This window comes from Podarcis muralis, chromosome 9, assembly GCF_964188315.1.
Source record: "Podarcis muralis chromosome 9, rPodMur119.hap1.1, whole genome shotgun sequence".
NCBI classification, from domain to species: Eukaryota; Metazoa; Chordata; class Lepidosauria; order Squamata; family Lacertidae; genus Podarcis; species Podarcis muralis.
The window spans coordinates 57,226,264-57,244,655 of record NC_135663.1 but is presented as its reverse complement, the minus strand read 5'-3'; the positions used below and the strand labels follow the sequence as shown (position 1 = coordinate 57,244,655).

At 42.4% G+C, this 18,392-nt stretch overlaps 1 protein-coding gene across 7 annotated transcripts in view; it reads left to right on the top strand.

Annotated features, from left to right (window-relative positions):
* The window catches only part of FGL1 (fibrinogen like 1), a 37,111-nt gene extending 31,591 nt beyond the window's left edge, over positions 1-5,520 (top strand). For 6 of the 7 annotated variants that reach the window (XM_028744716.2, XM_028744721.2, XM_077934299.1 and 3 more), the window contains one exon: positions 146-5,520. In XM_028744716.2, coding sequence (XP_028600549.2) covers positions 146-305 — 160 coding nt within the window. In that variant the 3' untranslated portion in view covers positions 306-5,520. The remainder of the gene's footprint in view (positions 1-145) is intronic. The other variant, XR_013394271.1, reaches the window with a different exon arrangement.
* Positions 5,521-18,392: the final 12,872 nt, after the last annotated feature.

Genomic DNA, 18,392 nt, shown 5'->3' with positions numbered 1-18,392 from the left:
GATTTGAAAACGTAAGCCACATTCGCTTTGCGTGTACATTTGAGATTGTTGTTGTGCGTGCATTTGCCATGTGAAAGCACTGCAGGGCATAGATGGTTCTGTGTGAATCTAAAGGATATCCTTTATTTCTCTCTTTTTCTGCCAGATGTCACTCTGCCAACCTGAACGGCCTGTACTACAATGGACCCTACTCGGCAGCGACAGACAATGGAATTGTGTGGTACACGTGGCACGGTTGGTGGTATTCTTTGAAATCGGTTGTCATGAAAGTCCGGCCGTCAGACTTTAGCCCTAATGAGGTTTAAGTTTAATGATGTCGACACTCATATTTTTTGTGCAAGCCGGTCTGGATCGTATGGGGACCTTGGCTTTCTTCATCCATCTCTGTGCAAATCGTGGAAGACTCTACCATGGACAGGAGCTGAATTTCCAGCCTAGAGCAAAGTGTTTCTGGGCTTAGCTGTACCCAGCCCTTTGTCAAGGCAAATAGGTTTCACACAAGGCAAATCATAACCCTGCCCAGCATTTACAGTGTGGCTATATGAACTATTTAAATACCACTGAGCTTCATGATAAAGGCCACAATTATGTATTTTATTCCAACAGATACCAACTGGACAATTTACATGGTAACTTCATTGTCTGTTTTGTTTTTTGTCTTTATGGTATCATACAACTCTCTGTCGATTTTGTTCAACAGGCTGACATACTATCCCAAGTGACAATGCTACCTTAATTCTTCCAATATACATATATTTAGAGTCTTACAGTCTGGATATACCTATTCAAAAACCACATCTTTCAGATGCTTTAAACTAGTGACCTATATATTGCAGCTTCATCGCGCAGTGTCTGCAGTTTCTGTAACCATATATTCAGCTTGTCATGTTACATTTATGTATGGTTTAAGACTGGGGGAGGTGAATTTCATAAGGGACACAGGCTGCATAGATAGCATACATTTAAAGCACATTACCTCCCCCCCCCCCCACAACGCACAAAAAGAATCCGGAGAGGGGGGAATTGGGAATTATAGGAACAGAGCTACCTAAACTGTATAGAAACTTAGTCATGTATGCGACTACAGTGGCAAGAATGTTACTTGCCCAAAAATGGAACGAAGAAGTAGTCCCAGCAAAGGAAGAATGGATACAAAAACTTATGGAATATGCAGAAATGGCAAAACTTACTGGAAGAATAAGAAACCAAGATAGCAAACTTTTTATAAAAGAGTGTAAATGGTTTATTGAATATCTACAGATAAATTGTAAACAGATAAAAACATTGGCAGGATTATTGTAATAACCTGCAGCTTCATAAGAGTATATATTTAAAGAAGATGAATAAATAAGCAAATTAAGTTAATTTGGATATGCAGAAGATATTAAAAATAAATTTAAGGAACTGCAGAAAGAGGAGGAAGTAAGTCAAGTTTTGAAATGTCAAAATGATTGTAAAATCAGTGAAATGTATAAACCTGAAAAGTATATATAAATAAAAAAGAATTCTGGGGAATGTAGTTTATACCCCAGAGCTATAATTTCCCACTACATTTCCAACATTTCTTTGAAGGGTCCTTTAAATGTATGGGGTGTGTGCCAGAACAGAACAGAATTATTTGCTAGTTCTCATGACATGGTTGGGGACAAAATTATACTCCCTTCAACCCTTATAGCTGCTCCATTTTTGAGAAACCAAACTGCTGCAAAGATATTGGTGGCAAACTTTAGAAAGTGCAGGCCGCTTAGAATGGGGTTGTTTGTATGGTTCTAATACCGGGATTTCCCAATGGGGATCTCTTTAGTCAGCTGACTGGCACTGTCAGTCAGCCCCATTTGCAAAGGAACAACTGGGAGCTTACCTTAAACTCCTAATTGTGCCTTTGTAGGCATGGCCTTCCCTGTCCAACACCTGGTGTAACATACGATGTCAGGTGTGGAGCTGGTGGACGTGATTTGTGGGAAATGGCTGCCCTCCTACTGCAGTAAATGTGTTGTCCAGGACTGGCCCTAGCATTCGGCAAAGTGAGGTGACTGAGGGGTTGTTGAGAGGTGGTGGCGGCAGCAGTAACCTCCTGGCTGTTCCTCCTAAGCCCCTAGCAATTCCAGTCTATTGAGGACAGAGCTGTATCTCTTCCACAGCCTGCACTCCTCACCCCTGAACTAGCCTGGTGCTTCACATGCAGCGGATAATGCTGTCATGTCATAAGTGCGGAAGTCAGATTCAGCTGCCAGCTGAGTTGGAAGGAGAGGCACTGTCTTGTTCATGGCCTCAGGCAGCAGAATGTATTGGGCCAGCCCTGGTTTATCCTATTAACACGCTCACAGTTAATTGCTGTCAGATTTACTCTGCACACAGCCGAAGATAGATTTCATTCATTTATCTCTTTGTTTTTAGTGCAGTAAAAGCACTACAGGAAACACTGGGTCTTTTATAGTGCCACGTTATAAATGAAATGGGAAACGTAGAGAGGGTGTAAATGTGAGCCAAAACCCCCCAAACTTTGAATATACCGGTAATGTCATGTGCTCCTTATCATTTTTTGCTGCACGGCTCACTGTTTGGTTTAAATGGTATCACCTCTCAACACTTCCTATACTTTGTTTACACTGTGATACTGAAAAGCAATCTGGTTCCTGTGGAGCTTTTGCTAAAGCCAGGGATGGGAAACTTCAAGACCTGGGTCAAAAGGTGCTCCTCCGATCCACTTTCTCTGGCTCTTGTTTGGTGGGAATGATCCCTGGACCCCAATAATGACTTGCTTGCCCAGATGGAAGATTGAGAGGAGTGTAGAAAAAAGTAAAATTTGCATTTGCTGCTCTGCATAGTTTTCCTCTAGCTTAGGGCGGTCCAACATGGCCCATGCAGGACTTTAAGCCTTTTTTGAAGGCCCTCAGCAACATTTCACACACACACACACACACACCCCTGCAGCCCTTGCACAGCCTTCCCAAAAGATGTTGGGACGCAGCTGGAGTCCTCCCTCCTCCTTTCCAAAGTCTAGTTAGCACTTTCCCAGCTTTTGGAAGGAGATGGGAAGGCTCTGGGACCCTGCCAGAGCCTTGCGCCTCCTTCCAAAAACCCGGCACCTCGCTTAGCCAACTTTGGGAAGGCAGCCTGAGGGCAGCAGGTAGGGGCATCAAATTTTGGCCTGGCCCTCACTCCCCCAAGTGACAAGGCTGCTCCGAACTTCTGGAACGAGGGTGGGAGCTACAGATGCAATGTATTGATGCACTTGAATCCCCACTTTACAAGCAAGCATGCTTATAAAGGATGGAAGCCTACCCTTTGACACTCGTAACTGAGAATATGAGAGTAGCTGAAGCATATTAAAGGATAACTTCTCCACATTTAGTGGTTGTAGTCCTCTTTTTGGGGGGGGGATGCAGCAGCTTCACAATCAGACCAAATTCAGATCTGTCTAATTCAGATCTGAATGTGTTATATCCACCAAGCTCAAGTATATACCACTCTTTGTACATGAGTGCGGGAAGAGAATGTTTTGGTGTTGCTTCCTGGTTTCTTCTGCAGCGTAAGGTGCTATTTATACAGCACGCCATTGTGCTTTAGGAAATAAAGGTGAGTGGTTTTGTGATTAAAGAGCTGGCGCAGGAAATCTGGATTCCGGACTCTCCAATATAGATTTGCATTCAAGGCTTTGTATCTTTACTTCAGTATGAATAAAATGAGACACAATGCTTCTTTTACATGGAATTGATTAAAATTTGGTTTGGGAATGGTTGCAATAAGCTGTTTCAGATGTTAGCTTGTGGTATGCATATGAACATATACAGTGCTCCCCCCCCCCTGAAAAATAGGTGCCAGTACTCACCATGAAGTTGTTACAGTAAATGTCACACTTTTTAACAACAAGAAAAAAGGTGCAGTGGTACCTCGGGTTAAGTACTTAATTCGTTCCGGAGGTCCGTTCTTAACCTGAAACTATTCTTAACCTGAAGAACCACTTTATCTAATGGGGCCTCCTGCTGCCGCCGCGCCGCCGGAGCACGATTTTTGTTCTCATCCTGAAGCAAAGTTCTTAACCCGAGGTACTATTTCTGGGTTAGCGGAGTCTGTAACCTGAAGCGTATGTAACCTGAAGCGTATGTAACCCGAGATACCACTGTACTGGTACTGCATACCTTTGAGTAGCCCCTGGGGAAAAAAATGAACCTATAAATACTGGACGTTCAAGATTCATCTGAAAATTCTTCTGTTCATGAGTTCTTTCCCCAATGATACAAACTCCACAGCAAATGAATTTGTGGCTTCTTCGAATATAAGTTCCTTACAATGTACCACAGAAGAGTGCAGTAGGAAGAATGGAAGGAAAACAATGTTGTTGTCATTATATAGCACCCTTCAATAGGTATTTTGGTTCATGACCAACAATAAAACACACATAAAAGTGTAATAAAACTATAACAATCAATATAGTGAAATAAAAGCAGCAATAAAAAAATATTGAAATCTGGGTAGATGTTTAAAGGCATGGGGAAAGAAAAAAGGTCTTTGCCTGTCGCTGAAAAGATAGCATCACAAGGGCCAGGTAAGCCTCCCTCATGGGGGAGAATTCCATAGGTGGAGTTTGGTCATCCAAAGGTCCTCTCTCGAGTCATCACCTGCTTCACCTGAGCTGGTGCTGCACCTGAAGACCCTGTAATACACCAGCTGGTTGATATTAAGAAAGACCCAAGCCAAATTGAGGTTTAAAGCTGAGCACCAGCACTTTGAATTGTGCTCTGAAGTTGGGCAGCCAGCCAGTGCTGCTCTTCAATAATCAGTGAGATGTGCTCCCTTCACCTGATCCCAGTGTGTTTTGCAATAGCTGATGTTTCCAAACACTTTTCCGTCTAACTTGGAGCTTAACAGAGCATGGATAACTGTGACCAGGAGAGTTCACAGCTTGCGTAAAGCTGCTTTAGCTAGCAAAACACACGCACTTGCAGCCAAGGTCACTTAAGTCTCCGGTGGTAAAATTTGGCTCTAGGAGCACCCCAGGCAAGGAACCAGATCACACCAAGAACAGGGGAGATTGCTTGATATTGAGGCAGATCCTCACATAAGTTCTCCAGGATTTCAGGCAGGAATGCTTCAACAAATGTCAGAGAGTCTGAATCTGAGACCTTTTGCATGCAAACCATGGGCTACCTCCTGAGAGCTAGAAATTTGTCTCTCAAGTGTCCATTGCACTCTTTCTTTCCCTGGCGGAGAGGGTTCTATGGCTGCTCAGTGATGCTAATGCTCCAGTGACTTATAATGTGGCCCTCTTTGAGCTGGTAGCAAGAAAGATCAGGAAGAAGAACCTGGACAAAAATGGCAGTAAACTGTAAAGGAGATTCCGAGGTCTGAATAGGAAAATATTGTGTGCTGTGTGGAGTCCCCAATCTTGATGGTCCGGGCAGTGGCTCTGCTTTTTATATGCAGTTATATAGTTAGATGGATGTTTCTTTTCCTGACGGTGTTTGTATGGCTGTATCATGGCCTTTGGCTAGTATAATAAAGCTTGTTTTGATTTGATTTGAAGTGTCCATTGCTTTATACCATTTTACTACATGAGATACTGCCCTTTATGGGCATTTGTCTTTAAAAAAAGCAAGTATCTGAAGTACAACCACATGGTTGCGTTCATATAGCACTTTTGCAGTCTTCCAAGTGCTTTGCCTTGGCAATTCTTAAAATATCTGCCTAAAGTATGGTAGGTAAGTTTTATTCCTACTGCCGATCAAATAATGCCACTGAGAATAGTCAGTCACTTGCCTAAGGCCTTGTACAGTGGTACCTCGGGTCAAGTACGTAATTCGTTCCGGAGGTCCGTACTTAACCTGAAACTGTTCTTAACCTGAAGTACCACTTTAGCTAATGGGGCCTCCTGCTGACGCCATGCCGCCAGAGCACGATTTCTGTTCTCATCCTGAAGCAAAGTTCTTAACCTGAAGCACTATTTCTGGGTTAGCGGAGTCTGTAACCTGAAGCGTATGTAACCTGAAGTGTATGTAACCTGAGGTACCACTGTAGTGAGATCCGATTCAGAGGCTTGTCAGCCAGCCACTTTCACATTTAGGGTACAATCCAAACCCCAACCTGCTGTGATGGCAGAGGTGGGGATCAAATGGAACAGAAGTCTCACTCTCACCAGCCCAGAACAGCCCCACTGGACTTTACCTGTGGAGTGATACAACCTCATCCTTCCACCCACAAAACATGCAAGTAAGTAGAACCAGAAATGAGGCGTTCTAGGAGGGAAAAGGACTGAATCGAGCCAGGTTTACTGCTGCCATTTGGCAGCATGAGACCTGAGCGGAGCCCACTTGCTGTGCCAGCTCCAAGCAAGAGCAAGCTTTGGCCTCTCCTCCCACTGATATCTTCCTTGGCTGGCAAGAGTAATGGCTAGTGACAGGGAAGAATCATAAAACTGTAGAGTGGGAAGGGACCAAGAAATTTGATTCAGTTTTCATTTAAAGCCGAATCTATTAAATCTGCTCTTTCCGAAACGATATTGCGAACCAGAACAGAACTACCCTCCAAAATTCGCACTTATTCAAATTTTGCAATGCAGTTCTCCAATCAAACCATATTTGCAAAAATGCATATGTCAGGGGACAGTGTGCGTAAGAATGAATATAACGGTGAACATAACATACAAAGGTGCACTGTATTAGCAGAAACTGCTTGGGGAAATGTGTACATTGGTTTTAAAAAAATGCATACACAAATGTGTTTATTGGGAGAAGTTTGCACTAAAATGCTGGTGGATTTTGAGCATGTTTGTTTGTTGTTGTTGTTTTAATGCAAATCGCAGGTGAATGTGGAGAGCTGGATGAGGAAATGAGAAACACAGAGAACCAAAATTGAGAAATCTTTCCATCCATTGCGACAGGGCTGGAGATGCGGTAGTGGTTATGCCACTCCATGATGGATTGGTCTGCCAGTCACAACACCAAGGTTCAGCAAACTTTTTCAGCAGGGGGCCAGTCCACTGTTCCTCAGACCTTGTGGGGGGCTGGAGTATATTTTTTTTTGGGGGGGGTAGAAGAACAAATTCCTATGCCCCACAAATAACCCAGAGATGCATTTTAAATAAAAGCACACATTCTACTCATGTAAAAACACGCTGATTCCTGGACCATCCGCAGGCCGGATTTAGAAGGTGATTGGGCCTGATCGGCCTTTCCCATGCATTACACCAACTCTACTCATTTGTTAAGTTATTAAGTGTCCCCCCCCCAAAAAAAGGTGATACAAGATCTAAATGAAAATGAGATCTAAGTAGACATTCCTTTCCTTGCTATTGCATGCTGCCTGGTATTAATTTCCTTCCTCTAAAAATTGAATTCTTGCAGGGCTGCCAAAGAAAGATCAGCTTACACCTTCCCGTGCAGGAAGGGAGACACACAACACCTATAAAGTGCACAAGCGTGAATTTATCACTCAATACCAAGATCACATAACTGAAATGGGGAACAGTCAGAGAAATAACAAAATAGAACGGCCTGTCATTTGTGATTCAACAAAAGGCATTATCTTAGCACATAGGGCACAAAGCCTGTTTCTAATCTTCCGTCTGCAAAAATCCCTTTAAAATTTGGTTATGCAGCCGCTTTAAAAAGATCAAAACAAACAGACAAAAATGGTTAAGCTCCATAAAGAATGAAAGAGTAGTAATGACATGCTAATGGGTGAATTAACTCTAACATTCCATTCCACAAGCCAATTAAATTTGGGCTTTGGCAGATTTGTAGACAGGGTTGTAAACAGGGTGGGGAGGCATGCACTTGCACATCTTTCCTTTATACATTCAGAAATATGGAAACATGAGCCAACTTTTCCCCGCATGCTCAGAGAAAGGATGTGTTCAAGAGGAGCAGCACTCCATCATCAATTATGCTTGATTTAAACAAGACTTGCATTTTGGGAAACGGCTTCTCTGCTTCTTCACAAAAGGTTTGGCTGCTTCTTAAGATATCATTGCCAAAGTTGACATAAAGGTTCCTGAGGTGGGAGTTTTCATTGACATTGGGACACTGGCCACCATTTTGAATCAAGATTTGGCACGACTTTTTGGTGTGTCAGTTTCAACCTGCACTGATTTCAAACTAGTTACAAGGGTTCCTGAGGTGGTAGATGCTGTTTTCATCAATGTTGGAATGCAGACCACCATTTTGAACCCAGATGACAGGCCAAAACGTGACATTGGCATGGCTTTTTCCAATTTTTGGTGTGGCAGTTCCAACCTGTGTCAACTTGAATGCCTTTGAAGATATTGTTGCCCAACTTGGCAGAAAGGTTCCTGAGGGGGAAGCAGCAATCTTCCACAATGGAGAAACAAGCCACAACATGGCTCAACAAAAATGTGGACACTGGCTTCATTTATATCCCACAATCCAGTGTAGTGGTGTAGTGGTTAAGAGCGGTAGACTCGTAATCTGGTGAACCGGGTTCGCGTCTCCGCTCCTCCACATGCAGCTGCTGGGTGATCTTGGGCTAGTCACACTTCTTTGAAGTCTCTCAGCCTCACTCACCTCACATATTTTGTAGTATATTTAGTCTAATAATTAATCCAGTCCTGCCTCTGCTTCTACTAGCCCACATAAGTCTTAATGTACATTTATGTGGCTCCCTTATTAGTAAGGATTACTAAAGACTTTGATCCTGTATTGTTCTGAACCTACTCGATATAGAAGTGTCCTCAGATTTTGTGGTTTGGAAGTTTTACTTTTCGTATACAGTAGTACTGTTGGCAACAGAGCTTGCTCTGTCTGGAGATCTATTCCAGCTGTCGGTCCGTTACGAACAGCTTTCCCTCCCTGCTGGCCTGAGGTCAACGTTCCAGGTCATTTACTAACCCTCATTTCCTATGTGGTAACAAAATTGTATTCCTATGGCAGCTTCCCACTCATTTGGCCATTTTAACACACTAGGGGTGTAACTGCCCATGTATAAGTGGCATGTGAAAGATGACCAAAAGATATCACTTGCACAACAGGGTGCTTTGCTCATGACTGCTCTTTTTAGAGAAACTATTCCCATGGAAGGAGACCTAGCCAATAGTCAGATCCAAAACGATGGTAGCCTATAGAAAGAGTTTAGCCTTCTATAACCCAAAGATATGTGTTATTATTGGGCAATGTCCATAATGCAGGGAATGAACTGACTGGTTGTGGTGATGATGGGTAATAGTCATTTCCTGCTTAGTCTTTAGGAAGAATAAACCAAGGCTATGAAACCTGTAGAATCCACACTTGTCCAGGCTTGCATGCCTGCTATTGGCTTCCTTCTTTTTTGTTCTGCTGAGCTATCTCTCCATCTTTTATGTATATTCTTCTCGGGGCTTTCAGAAGGCCACACACTCTTGACCTGGGGGAATCTGTGCCCTCCAGATGTTGTTGAAATACAGCTCCCATACTATCTAACCATTGGATGGCTGGTCCCCACCAACTTCTGTAAGGCGACCAGTTCTCCAATTCTATTCCAGAATGACTTATGGGGTGGGGTGTGTCACTGGCCACAAATAAGGTTGGATGAATCACTGGAATATATTATCTTCCTACTGCATTTTCACTGGGTCAAATGATCTTCAGATTTCATGCTGCCTGCAAGTAAGCTCTGTGCAACCCACAACGCAGAAACCAGGCTGGCAAAACTTCTCAAGAAAACTGTCTTTCCTTTATTACCGAGACTAGCATGGTGGCAGCAACCAGGGCTCTTCACAATGGGCCTTTCAATTACCAAAGTAGGTAGTGGTAGGAACTAAGTAAGGAAAGTCATTATGACAACAGCTGTGGGTTTTTGCTGTCTGTCGTTTTGATCTATATCGAAGTTCATGAAGTGAGCATTCACAAAGTACCTGTGAATTATTTATCAGAGTCTGGACTTTAATCTTTAAAAGGAGAAGCCGAATTCAAGAGTGATCTACAGGTATCGTTGAAATACTTAGTGGTAGGTTACAGTTGCCAGCTGCCTGACTGTTGCCCCTTTCATTCCACCTACAGTATCTCCTTTCACCTAAGAGTATTTGGAACACCAGCCTCCAGAAATGTAAACTGAGACCCAAGAGGAGTCAGTTTCAATAAAGGTTGCTCTGTGCTCTGTTTTTTGCCCGCTCATTTCAATGCAAACCAATCTTCTGCTCTCTGCAAAAGGGAGGCCTTCATCGAGTTTCTTTCATCAATCATTCAAAGCAAAGGCGTTTTAGTTTATGGTGGTGCGCCTTTTAAACTGATGTGACAGGTAAATGCTCAACTGCAATGGATCACCAGCTCAGCCTCTAAAATATCCTTCCCTTACAAACCCCACAATTACGGCTGGAAAGGACAAAGCACAGGCAGAACTATCTCTTTTAGCACAAAAGAAGCCGACCACTAATTTGCATTACCTTATCACCATGGTGGTGTGATGAGATAAGATGGCAGTGGTTCAGAGGCTGAATCCTGTTTTGTTAATTTCTCAAGCCAAAACAAAATGGATTTGCAGCAACTATAACCTGCCAGCTTTCAGCTCTCCTAATTATTTGTGCTTTCTAGGACGCCACACCCGCTATGGCCAATTTTGTTAAATGGCAGGGCTGAACCTGTCACCCCAGCTTCTTCTGGGGAGGAAAAAACTTAAACACGTTGCAGAGTTTCCAAAAATAGACCACATACAATTGTACTTCATTCAGCAGAGCTTTACTTGCTACTGAAGGCAAACTAGCATAATGGGCACAAATCCACAACATTCAGGATTGGCACAGTCCATAAAAAATCCAGTTGCAGCACTTACAAAAACTTATAAACTTATAACAATACTAAACACTAAGCATACTATGTAGAGAATACCACACCAGAAGGAAGAGAGATAGAAAGGGAAAGTAAAACCCATGCTCCTTAATTGGAAGAGATAAGAGAATCAGATCAAGCCAGCTGTATTCAGCTTCTCTGAAGGTATAACCCAAACAATCATGAAGCTTCTTTCATACAGAGAAGCTTCCAGAACCCTCTTGAATTAAGTAGAATAGGAAAGATCTCTACACATCAGTTCAATACTTTCTGCACTAAGAAATGCAAACTGACAGGACCTTCCCCAGCCAAGTTGCTGAGGAGGCAGAGCCTGGCTGTGAGGTCACCCCTAGACACAAGTTGTGCTTGACTTACCCTTCCAACTAGCCTCAAATGAGGCAGAAGCTGAGGCATTTCTACTGTTGAGCTGTCATTCTGTGCTCCAAGGCTAGTATGGCAACCAGTTACCTGACTGGCAACAGGTTGTGTGGGCCCAAATTATATTTGACAGTCTATTTCCTGAAGTTACTTTCCAGAGGAACTCTCTGCCATGTGTTCCACAATGGAGGCACAGGGACATAATTCTCTTCCCTTTGTCAGAGCAAAGGTAAAATGTGAAAGGAGGAAAAGCCCTGGTGCCAACCAGTTAAGGTTTAAAATCCACTCTTTTCAGCTAGGCCTTATCTCCATCCACATCAGGAGATGTGAGGTGAAGAAGACACCCAGCAGCCCTCTGAAAAGCAACAACCACCACCTCACAGGGTTGCAGGAGAGCATCTTGATGGTGCTAAAATAGCTGCGTTGGCTCTTAGTGCATCTCTGGGCACAATTCAAAATGCTGGTGGTTGCCTTTAAAGCCCTACATGGCTTGAGACCTGGGTACCCAAAAGGTACCACATTTTCCAGGAACAGGAAGCTGGTGGCCCTCCTGAAATTGTTCAATTATAATTCTTTCATCCCTGCCCATTGGGCCCTGCTGACTGGTACTGTTGGGAATGATTCATGGTACAAGTGTACTTGCTTGTTTTTGGGGGAAATACTTTTGTAACCTCTCCCAAATGTCATATTGTCACGATATATTTAGTCGATTCCTCTTGATAGTCCTTATTTTTAGCCTTGATATTTAGTCATTTTAAGTCAACATTTCTATTCCACTGCTGTTTTGTTTAGGAACAGTTTATGTGACACACACAGTCCATTGTGCTCAGTGTAATAAGCCAAATTAAAAACATACGTTACAAATTTGTCAGTGCTGGATTGTATATGGGAACACACGTGAAAGGGTGGGGGAGAAGGCGCATTTAAACAGAAGCTTCAGAAGTTATTTCAGAAAAGAAACAGGAGACAGGGAAAGATTACACTTTTTCAAGGAGCTGAAGGTGGTCTGGCTCGATGCTCCAGAGGGATCACTGCTTGTGGGCATGTACTGATCCCTCCAGCAAACCAGTTTGGCAGGATTTTGTATTGTTTCAAAACCCTGCAGAACTTGCTAGAGCAGAAGCAACTGAGGGATAACCATCCTTGTATACTTGTTGTTGTTTAGTCGTGTCTGACTCTTGATGACCCCATGGACCAGAGCACGCCAGGCACTCCTGTCTTCCACTGCCTCCCACAGCTTGGTCAAACTCATGCTGGTAGCTGGTGGCTGGGTGAAGCACACAGACTCCTCTGGGTACCTGGGAGAGGAATCCAGTCCCTGGTATGGACCATTAAAACAGCCTTGTGGAGACCCCACCCTGGTCAGCCGGCAGTGCTATTAGAAGTGTGAGCAGGGCTCAGAGTGAAAGGTGACAAAAAGCAAACTTTTTGAGTTTTCTGTCCATGGTCTCTCTCAGCAAATAGCAAACGAGTTTTCTGCGGATTTAGGTTTGCTTTGATTCAGCGTTAAAATGCGAGTTTTCACAGGGAAAGTGCCGGGACCAAACCCCCCCCCCCAAAAAAAAACCCTGCTTGGACATGGATCTTTAAAGGACAGACCTGTGCCTGAAAAGTGCAGTGCAAAAGGAAGTCTGGATGAACCTTTAGTAAGCAAAATCTTCAGACGTGTGATGAAATTACAAGCTTCAGAACAGACAGCATCCAAGGTTTTTTTCTGGATGACTGCTGTTCTAACAGAAACAGAAGCTGAAAGCAAGTTTGGAGCCACTAGATAAATGCCTGAAGGAATAAACTGTCGGAATCTTGAATTTGCTGAAAGCTATGGGACTGGAAGACACTTTGACAATTTTGGTCTTATTCCAGGATCTGCAAGAGTCACTGTTGTAAGATGGAGGAGGGGCTAGCCTAGGTACTGCTGTGCTTTATTTTGTAGCTCCACCTTCCTTCCTTCCTTCCTTCCTTCCTTCCTTCCTTCCTTCCTTCCTTCCTTCCTTTTATCTTTTTTTAACCCCCTTTTACAGCATCCTCCCATCTCTGGCCATGTCTCATCTATACAGAGGATTTAAGTGCTGAGAGACCTTACAGTCCGATCACACTGGGGGAAAGATACATTGAGTGCAACTGAGGTTGCTTCCAAGTACAGTATGTGTGCTTCGGATCAGAGCATTAGGGGCATTAGGTTTCTTCTCTCTGTCTGTATCTTCAGATTCTTAGGCTGTGTTACACACCATGCATTTAAAGAACACAGACACACAAAACCCTGGGAGCTGCAATTTACCCATCGCAGAGCTACACTTCCCAGCACCCTTAACAAACTGCAGTTCCCATGATTATTATTTTTGGGGGGGGGGGAGCAAAACAACTTCCCAAAGGATGCCCACCTAACTTTTTGAAAACTATGAAAAGAAGAAGGATGCTCTTCATCCAAAATTAAGGGCTTTGGGATTCACTTAAATATTGAAATTTGCACTGAAACTGATGGGACTTGAATATGCCAAGTTGAAGCAGGATCACACCTCTTTGCATTTTCACTGCAATAAATCTCCTTTGCAATGATTCTGAATGATTCGAGATGGACATTTTGAATGCATTTGAATGAATATTATAATTCATTAATACTTCATGATATGCAAGCAATGTACTTTCATGTAGCTTAATACAGTAGCTAGGGAGGTTTCAGAAAAGAGCTTCTGTTATACTAGAAGTTCGAGGGAGCTACAATTAGTCTAATGGCTAAAGATTTATAGTTTTTGTGGTCGTTGGTCTATTGATTGTAATACTTGCTGCTGTTGTTTTTAATATTAAGGGGTGGGGAATATCTTCTACATTCTCAGTGTCCAATCCATTCTCCAGTTGTCTAGGGTTGAAAGAGTTTTTGTTTCTTGCCATGGCTTGCTATGGGCACCCCCACAATATTAAAGCCCCTGCCTTAACTATAGCTATTAGGAAAAAAGTAAATTTCTTTTACGAAGAATACGTTTGTGGGATTCGCTGGGGCATTACATACAAAATCTAAAGAGAAAAGTATTATTTAAGACTATGTTCCCAAGTATATTTAAGATGGTGTGCATCCCACTAACTCTTTGGTGGAGCGAACAGCTGACTCCTGTTTTCACCGCTATCTCCTCCGCCCTAGACATCCCCGACTCCTGGAGAGAAGCTATAATAGTTCCGATCTTCAAAGGCGGCCAGCCAAACATCCCTAGGAACTATCGCCCCATCAGTTTATTATCTATTCTGGGGAAAATATTTGCCGCTGTTTTACTGGAAGAACTTCTTTCATGGGTCCAGGAGAGGAATATTCTACCGCTAGAACAGATTGGCTTCCGAAAGTCAGCATCAACCATGGACCACTGTCTAACTCTCTATCATCTTGCCAGTAAATACACTGCACCAAGGCAAGGTCACCTATTTGCCGCTTTTATGGACCTGGAGGCCGCCTTTGATTCCATTCCTAGGCAGAGATTATGGTCCAAACTAAATTCAATGGGGCTTCTATTATTATAATGGTTGTAAGAGTTACCGGTGCGTATGGGATTAACATGGAGTAACTGTAACGGAAAAAGTATCTGCCCCATAGAATGTACAGTAAATATACTTAGCTGCAGCATATAGAATATTTGTGCCTCTCTCAAGTTTTGATTTATTTTCCCCATGAGTAAAATCATGGGTAATTTGTCTGCACACCTTGAACACTTATTAAGTGTTGTGAAAAGGTAGTAATACTTCTAACTGGCTGATATTTTTCCTACTCATTGTCTTCATTCTTTCCAAACCTCATATTTTTACTACTTTCTTTCTCTTGCAGATGTTCCTTTCAGGTCCCCCCTCTTTGTTTGGATTGCTTTGCCTGTTTTGAAATCTGTTCTGTTGTATCTCTGTGAACCTTCAAGACATTTATTAAAAGCTTGCTTCAGCTGGCATTTTTCTAATTGCACCATTTTATTTGTTTCCTCAAAAATCGTCCCCTTTCCCCTTCTTCTTTATACTGTCTTCGCTAATTCCTCACGAAGCTCTTGGGTAGGTTATTGTTCTTTTAGAATTCCAAGTTATCATGCAGCACTACCCTAAGCATCTTATTCAGAAATATATTCCACTGATGTCAACAGGGCTTGCTTCCAATTAAATGCAGTGGCAGGAAAAAGTAAAGGGACCCCTGACGATTAAGTCTGGTCGCGGACGACTCTGGAGTTGCAGTGCTCATCTCGCTTTACTGGCTGAGGGAGCAGGCGTTTGTCCGCAGACAGCTTCCGGGTCATGTGGCCAGCATGACTAAGCCGCTTCTGGCAAACCAGAGCTTGAAAATTACTTTTATGTGTGGCAGGTGAGGGCTGGATAGATTAACCTTGCATATAGTTTCTGGCCCATTTGACTTTCTTAACATAGATCCCCTTTGGACAGCATTTTAACTGAACGTTAATGATAATCAGCACTCATGTTGTTACAAGGATGGCTACACACAATCATTCCCTCAATACTATTTGCTCCTGCTAAGGTTTTGGGCCAGTCAAACTTATTTCTTTGCATATTACATAGGTTTTTAAAAATTGGTTTTTATTGTGTTACAAAGCAAACAGATAAACAGGAAATAGTACATCTATTGTCTCCACTTTCAGTTCACATCCCATAGTTTGATGCTAACATCCCGTAACTTTTCACACTGCAAATGTTAGCAAAAAGGTTTTGTCCTGCTTTTGTTGCACTATAGTGCACATGTGCTCCTGCAGACAGCAATAATTGTTAGCACTGGGGAAGCACTGGAGAACAGCCAATAAAGTGGAATTATGTCTACTATAAATCCACCACTAATGCACTATTATTGTGTTACTGATATGATGCAGAATATGCTCACCCTCAAGTAGAGGGGGCCCTACTTTTGTATCTTAGACGCTGTTATGAAAGCTTCTTTGCTTAAAATCACAAAAGGATACTTAGTGCAAGGAAATGGTCTGAATTCCTACCTTCTTTTCACAAGGAAGGCTGCCAGAATGCTCTCCCCTGTAGACAAAGAATTTTATATGCTCTTTCCAGACTTAGGTGAACTTTGGCAACCAACCTATGTGCGATAATGTTCTTCTACACTCCTCTTTCCCCAAGTAGTAGGGTGTTCAAGGCAGCTTCAGATGAGCCTCATTCCTTATCTGAGCTTCAGCAGGGCATTCAAAGCATTAGATTCAAAGAACACCCTAGTCACAAAAAGATTATTTTTCACCACTGTAAGTATAAACTTTTTCCACAAATAGATCTGTGGGTTAAAGAGAACTAGATTTGTAGGGTGCATTCTTGTTTGTATGATTTATAATTTTATGTTAAGGTTTTTATGGTTATTGTAAGCCACCCAGAGGACCTGGTTATTGGATGGCATATAAATACTAAAAAGAAATGAATAGCAAATTGGAGTATTGCCTAGAAACCATATGTGGTGAGTTTCTCGGAGGGAGAGCAGCATAAAATTGTAATTAATAAACATGTGCACATTTAGTTAAGCTATATATGGCAACGCCAATCTCTAAAACAGAGGTAGATAACCTCTGGCCCTCAACATTATAAAACCAGCAAACAGCTGACAGATTGCACACTACTCATCAGTCCCCTGCAAAAGTCTGGGCAAACAGGTGCATTATCAAAAGGCATCAGTTGTATAATGACAGCAGGGAAGGGTGGAGTTGCACAACTGAGGTGCTACTACAAAGAAGGCCCTATTCCAAATAACCGCACAATGAGCTTGCCCAGTGGATGGGATCAAGACAATATACAAGTGCAGACAGCTCTGAGGGGGACTGAAGCCAAAATTTGCTTTGAATAAAGAGATTGTGCACTCATTTTTTCCTGTTCTGTGATCTGAAAAGATGCTGTCAGACCAAAAGCTCTAACCCTATTTTGCCAAGGGGGTCTTTCAGGACACATGACTTCAAGTTCCCTTGTCAGTTTTATGTGCTTTAGAGCCATTCTTTAAGAACAAATATTACTGTCCTTTCCCTCTTAATATAAGTAATAGAGGGAAGACAATAAGAATGACTGTGCACTAAAACTGTCAGATGAGATGGCTTGGAGGAAGATTGTGTAAAATGAGATATTTAAGGGGGGAAATTGAATGTGACAAGCTTTCAAGCCCTAAAGAATCAGGTGATATAAGGCTATCTTTGCACTAACCAAGACAGAATCCTTACATTAACACATGCCACACAGGAAACCATGTTTCAAACAGTACAGCCCTAATATTTATAATTCTGGTTAATATGGACTTTGCAACCATGAAAACAAACTCCCCATGACAATAATGCGCAGATTGCTCTTCCTGTAAGACATAGATGGCTAACTAATGGCTCTTCAAACGTTGTTGGAATCCAGAGCTCATCATCCCTGATCAGGAGCCAGGCTGACTAGAGCTGATAACAGAGCTCAATAACCTCTGGAGAGTCACAGCTTGGCAACCTTGTAAAGGCAATGATGTTTTATGGAAACAATTTGTATTGCTGCAGGCAGGAGAATGCAAATTCTGAGCTAAAACTGAATTCTTTAGCAGGTAGACTAAAAGGGAATACAGACGGCAAGGATGACTAAAAGTCATTCGCCAAACAGGGGAAAGGGAATAGACAGATTAGCCAGCACTGCACCCTCAAAATGAATGCTCTACAACATTTTTACAAGATGTGCTTTATAGTTAGATACATAACTATATTGGATGCAAATGACAACTTGTTTTGTGTTTCTTGTTTTGTAGAAGAAATATAGAAACTTATACTGCAGGCTTACGTGTGCTTAAATACTGGCTTAAAGTCAATGAGGCTTTCGTCCAAGTAAATCACTGATCCTAAACACATTTACTGGGAAGCAGGTCTTGTGGCTTCAAATGGAATTTAGATTCAACTCAAGGCCTTCAAGATCTAAGTGTAGATGTGTTTAGATAGAAGAGGTGTTATTTGGGTTCCAGCACACTACCACTAATACATTGCAATATGATGAGTAAAACATTTGCATTTCTAAATAAGTTTCCTCTATACCTGCAGCGTCTAATCTCTCCTCCTGCCTGATAAGGATCTTATACAAACTTGAACCCTGAATAATCTTACACCAGCAGGCATTAGTCAAAAGTTATTGCCTTATCTGCTATGTACTTTTGTACAGTTTGTACTATGATCCAGAAAGTTTGTGGTGTGGGTGGCAAATAACAGCATCAATGCAATTGCTTCAGCTCTTTGCAGCACTGTTTTGCCTTGACCCCTTCTACACATAAAGGGGTAAAATAATGATGCC